Source organism: Photinus pyralis, unplaced genomic scaffold, assembly GCF_008802855.1.
Source record: "Photinus pyralis isolate 1611_PpyrPB1 unplaced genomic scaffold, Ppyr1.3 Ppyr1.4_LG9, whole genome shotgun sequence".
In the NCBI taxonomy this organism is placed as follows: domain Eukaryota; kingdom Metazoa; phylum Arthropoda; class Insecta; order Coleoptera; family Lampyridae; genus Photinus; species Photinus pyralis.
In genome coordinates this window covers 8,464,756-8,473,426 of record NW_022170878.1, presented here as the reverse complement: position 1 = coordinate 8,473,426, position 8,671 = coordinate 8,464,756, and the positions used below count along the sequence as shown (strand labels likewise).

The following is an 8,671-nucleotide window of genomic DNA, read 5'->3' as shown; positions in this document are numbered from 1 at the left end:
CCCCCCCCCCCCCCGCCTCTCCTTGTCTTGGTCTTGGCCAAGCAATATACTTTCGGGGTAGTTGAGGTTGATTCGGCTCTTGGCAAATCGCACGTAGTGCAGGTACAGTAAATGCCTCTAAGGTTAGAGTACCTTTCGGCTTACACAATGCTTGCTAACAAAGAAGCACGGACGCCATCGTACCTCCAACAAACGAGAACACGATGGGCCGGGGTACAGATATCGTTGGAATCAGTTTTTTCATTAAGTCACAAATGGTATCGCCCTCCCTTCAAAAGGCTCCCTCCAAGAAACATTGAAAACTGGATCGCTTTTGGGATGATACTTGCTCTCATGCAATTGCCTGTGATTATTTGTACGAAGATCGTTTCACGACAGAGCCAAAATTAGGTCGCTAAAAGTTCGTTTAATTCCCCTTTTTGTCTCATCTATTGAAAACCGTTGAGTATGCCTACGCGCTGCACTCAAACGAATCGTTTTTCTAGAAATTTTATTAACACGAGAGCTAGCTGCGTTACGGATCTCACTTTCGACTAGTTGGACAATCTTGTACACGAGTTTAACTAGGTCCATCGCTTTGCAATTGTTCCGCGATTCACAAAAAATTGGCACGGCCGATTTCATATTCGCCAGTCCGCGTTGATTGCGGCGATTTCTCTTAAAATCGTGTGACTGATCACGGACGATTGTAAAAATTAAACGTCGCACGCTATTGCGATCGAAGTTAAGCGAGAATTCGCTATTTTCCCTCTCTAATTTTCTATATGAAGTTGCCCAAATAAAAAACCGAACCAGAATCAACGCTCGCTGTGGTCCAATAATCCACCCATATTTCATAACCCGTCCCCGCACGGTTCTACGCAACCACGCTAGCCGGAGACGCCGTAATCACCAAAACAGCGCATGGTTTTCCAAATACGCTCGCTGTCGCTACACCAAACTCGCTGATGGTATACGTCTTTCGCTATAAAAACCGTTGCACGTCATTGATTTGTGTATCAATTTCAGACATATGCTGCAACACTGCAACATGTACAAAAAAAAACAAGTAGTGTGCGAAATCTATAGAAAACTTGTCTGAAATTGATTCATAAATCAATGACGTGCAACGGTTTTTATAGCGAAAGACGTATAAATCTATGGAAATGTTCCTATACGAATTCGAAACTTACTGCAAATCGGACTACCGTTACAATGAACAGCACTCTGGCACTGTGTACTACTAGACAAGTCAAACTGCTTTGAGTCTAGAGGGATCTTCGTGTTTGATCGTGAGTGCGGGATCACTACACGTTGATCGACCAGGGGAAGGAAGTAATAGGTACACGTCGACGTTCCTAGAACCAAAGTGGTCCGAAAAAATGTACGGGGAGTATGAAATACCCCCCCCCCCCAGCACTTCCGCGCAAAGAAGATATAAATTTCCCTTTTAGAGTCATTAGCACAATAATAACAATTCGCAAAGAGATTAGGGGAAGGGGGGGGGGGTTTACTCCCGGTAGTGCCACCGCTCCGAAAAATGCTAAATACCATGTTTGAGGGAGAATTCGCTAATACGGGGGTCTTATGAAAGAAAGATTTTGCGAAACTCGAAATTGCCATTAAAGAGCCTAAACGTTTTGTGGAGGGGGTAGTAATGGAGAGGGGTGGGGGAGGTATGGGGTACTTTCCAGGAAAAGGAAAATCAATGGCCCACCCTGATCAATAATCTTGAGGGTGGTAAATACCACCCAGTAACAAATCCCGGGTAAGAAATATTCCGCGAATCTCCTGTTAAGTGCCCTCAGAAGATCAATAACTTCGGACCCACCAAACGGCGCTACCCGGATCGGTGTAAGCCGGGGTCGTTTAGGGTACATATCCCCGAAAGCTGGAGAGAGCTGGTTTCTTCTAAATACGATGGAGAAGCTGGTGGGTGCATACATTAGGAGCGGGGTACTGGTCTTTAGATCACCAGGCTTGAGAGCGAATGTGTGACCGGGCCGGGGGGGGGGGGGGGGGAGTGCGAAAAGGGAGTAAGCACAATCGACCTTTAGTGTGCCTAAATGCTGCCTGGTCGACCTAGATAGAAATAGACGGATCCAAATTCCTAAGGGGATCCGGCGAGTAAGTACGATCCCTGATCGATGCTCATAAGGTGGACCTGTTGGGGGTACAGAATACCACCCCAGGTAAAAATATTCACCAAATCCCCCTTTTCAAGAGAGAATCTTATATCTTGGATAGCGTTTGGGAGTCTGGAGTGTATGGAATAACTCCTAGGAATATACCTAGGACAGAAATATTCAATGGATCTACTTTGAATTAGGAAAAGAATTTTGATGGTATTTCCTGGTAACTGGTCATATGGGTGCTAAAAACTTGTTTACATTTCAAGAGAGAGTCTAGTACCGAGGGGTTTGGAATACTCTCCAGGAACATCTTCCAGGAAATAAAGATTCATTGAATCTTTCTCGAAAAATGACCGAGGTCCTCCACGTTGAGTGAAGGGACCAGCAATGATTAACTGGTGGAGTGGAGCGGAGAAAAATCTCTCGAGAGTTCTGAAGGTCCTAAACGTTTCGAATATGGTTCTGGGTTTTTTCCTCCAAAAGTGACAAGAAATTAAATGCAAAAATTAGTACCGTACACCATGAACTTTTCGGATTCGATGCTCCCTTAAAAGAAAAAATAAGTCAAAAACCATCAACGCAAGAAGTCGAGGGAGGTGCGCCAACGTGGTATTACCTGATACAAGGTATGCAGCGATGGTTTAACAGTTGCCTATCTCTTTTCCTTGAAAATCAGTCAATTTTTGAGGGTGCTTCGAACGGCATCTTCTCGATACCTCTCTCAGTGTGATACTAAAGATCTTCTTCGGCTGCCCACTTGGATAAATTCGGCTGAACCACGCCACCGCCGCATACCTCAAGTGAGACGCGGGATTCCAGGTGATAAAACGTGACGCGGACTTTCCCAATGGATACTGGCACTTGGAGGTGCTTTTGTTCGCGCGTTATCACAAAAACGGTAACAATCGCGTGCTTTTTTTAACGCTCAATAATGAACTGAATTATCGAGTACCACGCCGTGGCTCGTGCTGATATTTTTATGCGCGAATCTCAAGGTTTGGCTCGTCCGAATATTTCGATTCATAGTCTCGGCAGCGGCGAACATTTTCAATTGAAAACAATTCGAACAGAAAAATTCGCTATGGCAATCTCTCTTTGTGCGATTGTTGAATTTTTTGCTCATTGAGTCATGCGATTCGTACGTACCAGTCTTTGTGTTGTTGTCGTTTAGTAATGAGAGTAAAAATGCATTCAGTTCTAATCGACGTGTTCACGAAAGAAGGTCGAAAATGACGATTAAGTTGGAGATGATGTGGGGTTGTAAAAATCTGTTCCAATACCTCGCCATGGTTTCGGGTAAGTCACCTACTCGTGAAGAACCGATGGCAAAATCTGTTTTAGGTACCTTCTCGACTATTTGCAGCGGAATGCACTACGGATGGCCCTCGCCCTCTTTGCCCAAGTTGGAAGGCTGGGTGGACAACGAGGAGGGCTCCTGGATGGCCGTGATGCCGTTGGTTGGCGCAGTGTGCGGCTCGCTCTGTGGTGCTTACATCGTCGACATCATCGGAAGAAAGAAGACCTTGCTCTTCGCGATGTTTCCGTTCTTCACCGCCTGGATGCTGGTCGCGTACGGCAAGTCGTTCGCCGTCCTCATGGTCGCGCGACTTCTCGCCGGAATCGCGGACGGTCTGACTTTCACCGCCCTCCCCATTTACCTCGGCGAGATTTCCGATCCGAAAATTCGCGGACTGCTCGGCTCGAGCGTCTCGGTGACCTGGATTTTCGGCATAATGCTCATCAACGCGATCGGATCGTACTTGGAGATATCGCTGACGGCCCTGATATCGTCCGCATTTCCCGCCTTGTGCTTCGTGACCTTCATCTGGATGCCCGAAACTCCCTACTTTCTTCTGATGAAGGGGCAGGAATCGGAGGCGCGCAGAAGTCTGCGAATTTTCAACGGCAAACAGGAGGTCGAAAGAGAGCTAGAGGTAATGGCCGAAGAAGTCAAAGAGCACAACGCGTCCAACGGAAAATGGCTGAACCTATTCGTGGTCCCGAGCAACCGCAAGGCGCTCTACGTTATGATGGGAACGCGCGGATTTCAGCAGCTCGCCGGAGTTTCCGCGATCACCTTCTACGCGTACTCCATCTTCGACAACGTCGGCGATCTGGTATCACCAAGCGTTGCCTCAATTATCTACTTCACAATACAAGTAGTAGTGTGCACGTGCTGTTCCGTAATCGTCGACCGAACGGGACGTCGGCCGCTACTCATAATCTCAATCACCGGCTCGGGAATCGCGCTACTCGTCAAGGCCATTTACTTCCTCATAAAGGAAGAAACCGAAATTGACGTGGACGACTACAGTGTCATCCCGATCATTGCGATGATCGCCTTCGTTCTCATCTTCAGCATCGGAATGCAGAGCATACCGATCCTTCTCCTCGGCGAGATCTTTCCGACGGACGTCAAGGCCTTCGCCGTCTGTTTCGCCGACATCTACTTCAGCTTGGTCGCGACCATCGTGTCCAAGTTTTTCCAAATTACCAAGGACAACTACGGATTGCACGTGCCGTTCTTCGCCTTCTCCGGTTTCTGTTTTTTGGGACTGCTCTTTATGTACCACGTCGTTCCGGAGACGAACGGAAAGACCTTGGAAGAAATTCAGCAGTGCTTTAGAGGGAAGGATTCTAAGGAGACGACGGAGGAGTATCGAAAAAACCCAGAAATTTAAGTGAAATGTCGTTGACCGACAGTATTTTTGTAAACGGATCTAGTTAACATGTAATCAATTATTTAAATAAAGTAGGTAGCTTTTGTACATATTGCGATGGAGAAGACCAAATCAAATCTTTTTTTGGGGCAATAATCCGAAAATCAACTTTGAACCATTACAGACTCTTGAAAATTCCTCCTAAATACTTTAAGTATTAATAAAACTGAAAGCAACTTAAAGACCCTATCAAAAGATCCCAAAGACACAAACTTTTGAGGCGCTTTGAGGCCCTTGGAAGATGCATAAAGGTCTTCAAAAGTTTGTAGCGAATTTTCTCGAGCGACATCAAGGCGCAGTCAAGTCGATAAAGGATTAATCACCGGTGATAAGGAATGAAAGCGGATGTGACTCATTCTTATGCTGATTCGCGACTTCTCTAGAGGCTTTTTGTTTGCTATATAAGCAAAATGAATAGTGTTTAGTTTCAGTCTCAACATCGATACTGAAGTAATAAATGTGTGTTCTAAATCGAAGTGTCATACGTTTGAGTACAGGCAAGTAATAATTAATAATTAACTCAATCTATTTAAGGGGCGTTTTAACTTAGTTTCTCGTTAATAGTGTTGGTTCCTGAAGATGAATAATTAATTTTACATCCATAAATCACTAATTAAATTGACGTTACATACTTTAAGCCAGCCAGCCAAAGGCGAGTCCGACATAAAAACAGATCTGCTATTAAACTTTGAAGCAAAAGTGATAGCTCGAAAACAAACTCGCACTATTCGTCTGGAGTAATTGTGAATGTGGGAAATAAATTGGTGCCGAACTTTGGTTTTGGAATTATTAGATTTTTCTTGAAGAGTTAATGGTAGAACTATTTTAATGCTGAGCGAGCAGAAGGCGAGTCCGGCACAAATTTTATCAGAGTAAAAGTCTTGATGGGGGAAGTAAATTTGTGCTGAACTCGCTTTCGCCTCCTTCGGCATTGGTTTTAGAATTATTAGATTTTTCGTGAAGTGTTAATAGTAGAGCTATTTTAATGCCGAGCGAGCCGAAGGCGAGTCCGGCACAAATTTTATCAGAGTAAAAGTCTTGATGGGGGAAGTAAATATGTGCCGAACTCGCTTTCGCCTCCTTCGGCATTGGTTTTAGAATTATTAGATTTTTCGTGAAGTGTTAATAGTAGAGCTATTTTAATGCTGAGCGAGCCGAAGGCGAGTTCAGCACAAATTTTGTCAGAGTAAAAGTCTTGATGGGGGGAAGTAAATTTGTGCCGCACCCGCTTTCGCCTCCTTCGGCATTGGTTTTAGAATTATTAGATTTTTCGTGAATTGTTAATAGTAGAGCTATTTTAATGCCGAGCGAGCCGAAGGGGAGTCCGGCACAAATTTTGTCAGAGTAAAAGTCTTGATGGGGGAAGTAAATTTGTGCCGAACTCGCTTTCGCCTCCTTCGGCATTGGTTTTGGAATTATTAGATTTTTCTTGAAGTGTTAATAGTAGAACTATTTTAATGCTGAGCGAGCCGAAGGCGAGTTCGGCACCAATCTTGTCAGAGTAAAAGTCTTGATGGGGGAAGTAAATTTGTGCCGAACTCGCTTTCGCCTCCTTCGGCATTGGTTTTGGAATTATTAGATTTTTCGTGAAGTGTTAATAGTAGAGCTATTTTAATGCCGAGCGAGCCGAAGGCGAGTCCGGCACAAATTTTGTCAGAATAAAAGTCTTGATGGGGGAAGTAAATTTGTGCCGAACTCGCTTTCGCCTCCTTCGGCATTGGTTTTGGAATTATTAGATTTTTCTTGAAGTGTTAATAGTAGAGCTATTTTAATGCTGAGCGAGCCGAAGGCGAGTTCGGCACAAATTTTGTCAGAGTAAAAGTTTTGGTGGGGGAAGTAAATTTGTGCCGCACTCGCTTTCGCCTCCTTCGGCATTGGTTTTAGAATTATTAGATTTTTTTTTGAAGTGTTAATAGTAGAGCTATTTTAATGCCGAGCGAGCCGAAGGCGAGTCCGGCACAAATTTTGTCAGAATAAAAGTCTTGATGGGGGAAGTAAATTTGTGCCGAACTCGCTTTCGCCTCCTTCGGCATTGGTTTTGGAATTATTAGATTTTTCGTGAAGTGTTAATAGTAGAACTATTTTAATGCTGAGCGAGCCGAAGGCGAGTTCAGCACAAATTTTGTCAGAGTAAAAGTCTTGATGGGGGGAAGTAAATTTGTGCCGAACTCGCTTTCGCCTCCTTCGGCATTAGTTTTAGAATTATTAGATTTTTCTTAAAGTGTTAATAGTAGAGTTATTTTAATGCCGAGCGAGCCGAAGGCGAGTTCAGCACAAATTTTGTCAGAGTAAAAGTCTTGATGGGGGAAGTAAATATGTGCCGAACTCGCTTTCGCCTCCTTCGGCATTGGTTTTAGAATTATTAGATTTTTCTTGAAGTGTTAATAGTAGAACTATTTTAATGCTGAGCGAGCCGAAGGCGAGTTCGGCACCAATCTTGTCAGAGTAAAAGTCTTGATGGGGGAAGTAAATTTGTGCCGAACTCGCTTTCGCCTCCTTCGGCATTGGTTTTAGAATTATTAGATTTTTCGTGAAGTGTTAATAGTAGAGCTATTTTAATGCCGAGCGAGCCGAAGGCGAGTCCGGCACAAATTTTATCAGAGTAAAAGTCTTGATGGGGGAAGTAAATATGTGCCGAACTCGCTTTCGCCTCCTTCGGCATTGGTTTTAGAATTATTAGATTTTTCGTGAAGTGTTAATAGTAGAGCTATTTTAATGCTGAGCGAGCCGAAGGCGAGTTCAGCACAAATTTTGTCAGAGTAAAAGTCTTGATGGGGGGAAGTAAATTTGTGCCGAACTCGCTTTCGCCTCCTTCGGCATTGGTTTTGGAATTATTAGATTTTTCGTGAAGTGTTAATAGTAGAGCTATTTTAATGCCGAGCGAGCCGAAGGCGAGTCCGGCACAAATTTTATCAGAGTAAAAGTCTTGATGGGGGAAGTAAATATGTGCCGAACTCGCTTTCGCCTCCTTCGGCATTGGTTTTAGAATTATTAGATTTTTCGTGAATTGTTAATAGTAGAGCTATTTTAATGCCGAGCGAGCCGAAGGGGAGTCCGGCACAAATTTTGTCAGAGTAAAAGTCTTGATGGGGGAAGTAAATTTGTGCCGAACTCGCTTTCGCCTCCTTCGGCATTGGTTTTGGAATTATTAGATTTTTCTTGAAGTGTTAATAGTAGAACTATTTTAATGCTGAGCGAGCCGAAGGCGAGTTCGGCACCAATCTTGTCAGAGTAAAAGTCTTGATGGGGGAAGTAAATTTGTGCCGAACTCGCTTTCGCCTCCTTCGGCATTGGTTTTGGAATTATTAGATTTTTCGTGAAGTGTTAATAGTAGAGCTATTTTAATGCCGAGCGAGCCGAAGGCGAGTCCGGCACAAATTTTGTCAGAATAAAAGTCTTGATGGGGGAAGTAAATTTGTGCCGAACTCGCTTTCGCCTCCTTCGGCATTGGTTTTGGAATTATTAGATTTTTCTTGAAGTGTTAATAGTAGAGCTATTTTAATGCTGAGCGAGCCGAAGGCGAGTTCGGCACAAATTTTGTCAGAGTAAAAGTTTTGGTGGGGGAAGTAAATTTGTGCCGCACTCGCTTTCGCCTCCTTCGGCATTGGTTTTAGAATTATTAGATTTTTTTTTGAAGTGTTAATAGTAGAGCTATTTTAATGCCGAGCGAGCCGAAGGCGAGTCCGGCACAAATTTTGTCAGAATAAAAGTCTTGATGGGGGAAGTAAATTTGTGCCGAACTCGCTTTCGCCTCCTTCGGCATTGGTTTTAGAATTATTAGATTTTTCGTGAAGTGTTAATAGTAGAACTATTTTAATGCTGAGCGAGCCGAAGGCGAGT

At 44.0% G+C, this 8,671-nt stretch overlaps 1 protein-coding gene across 1 annotated transcript; it reads left to right on the top strand.

The window, feature by feature from the left end:
- The first annotated feature begins 3,127 nt into the window (after positions 1 to 3,127).
- Positions 3,128 to 4,879, top strand: LOC116181420 (facilitated trehalose transporter Tret1-like). The gene is made up of 2 exons (XM_031501787.1): positions 3,128 to 3,407; positions 3,453 to 4,879. Exons 1-2 carry the CDS (start codon positions 3,341 to 3,343, stop codon positions 4,790 to 4,792), a joined length of 1,407 nt encoding a protein of 468 aa, XP_031357647.1. The 5' UTR covers positions 3,128 to 3,340; the 3' UTR covers positions 4,793 to 4,879.
- Positions 4,880 to 8,671: the final 3,792 nt, after the last annotated feature.

Bases quoted from the DNA above. Each gene is read 5' to 3' on its own strand.
- LOC116181420 (XM_031501787.1), top strand. From the start codon at position 3,341: ATGACGATTAAGTTGGAGATGATGTGGGGTTGTAAAAATCTGTTCCAA. The intron at 3,408-3,452 runs GTAAGTCACCTA...AATCTGTTTTAG, and splicing joins ATACCTCGCCATGGTTTCGG to GTACCTTCTCGACTATTTGC.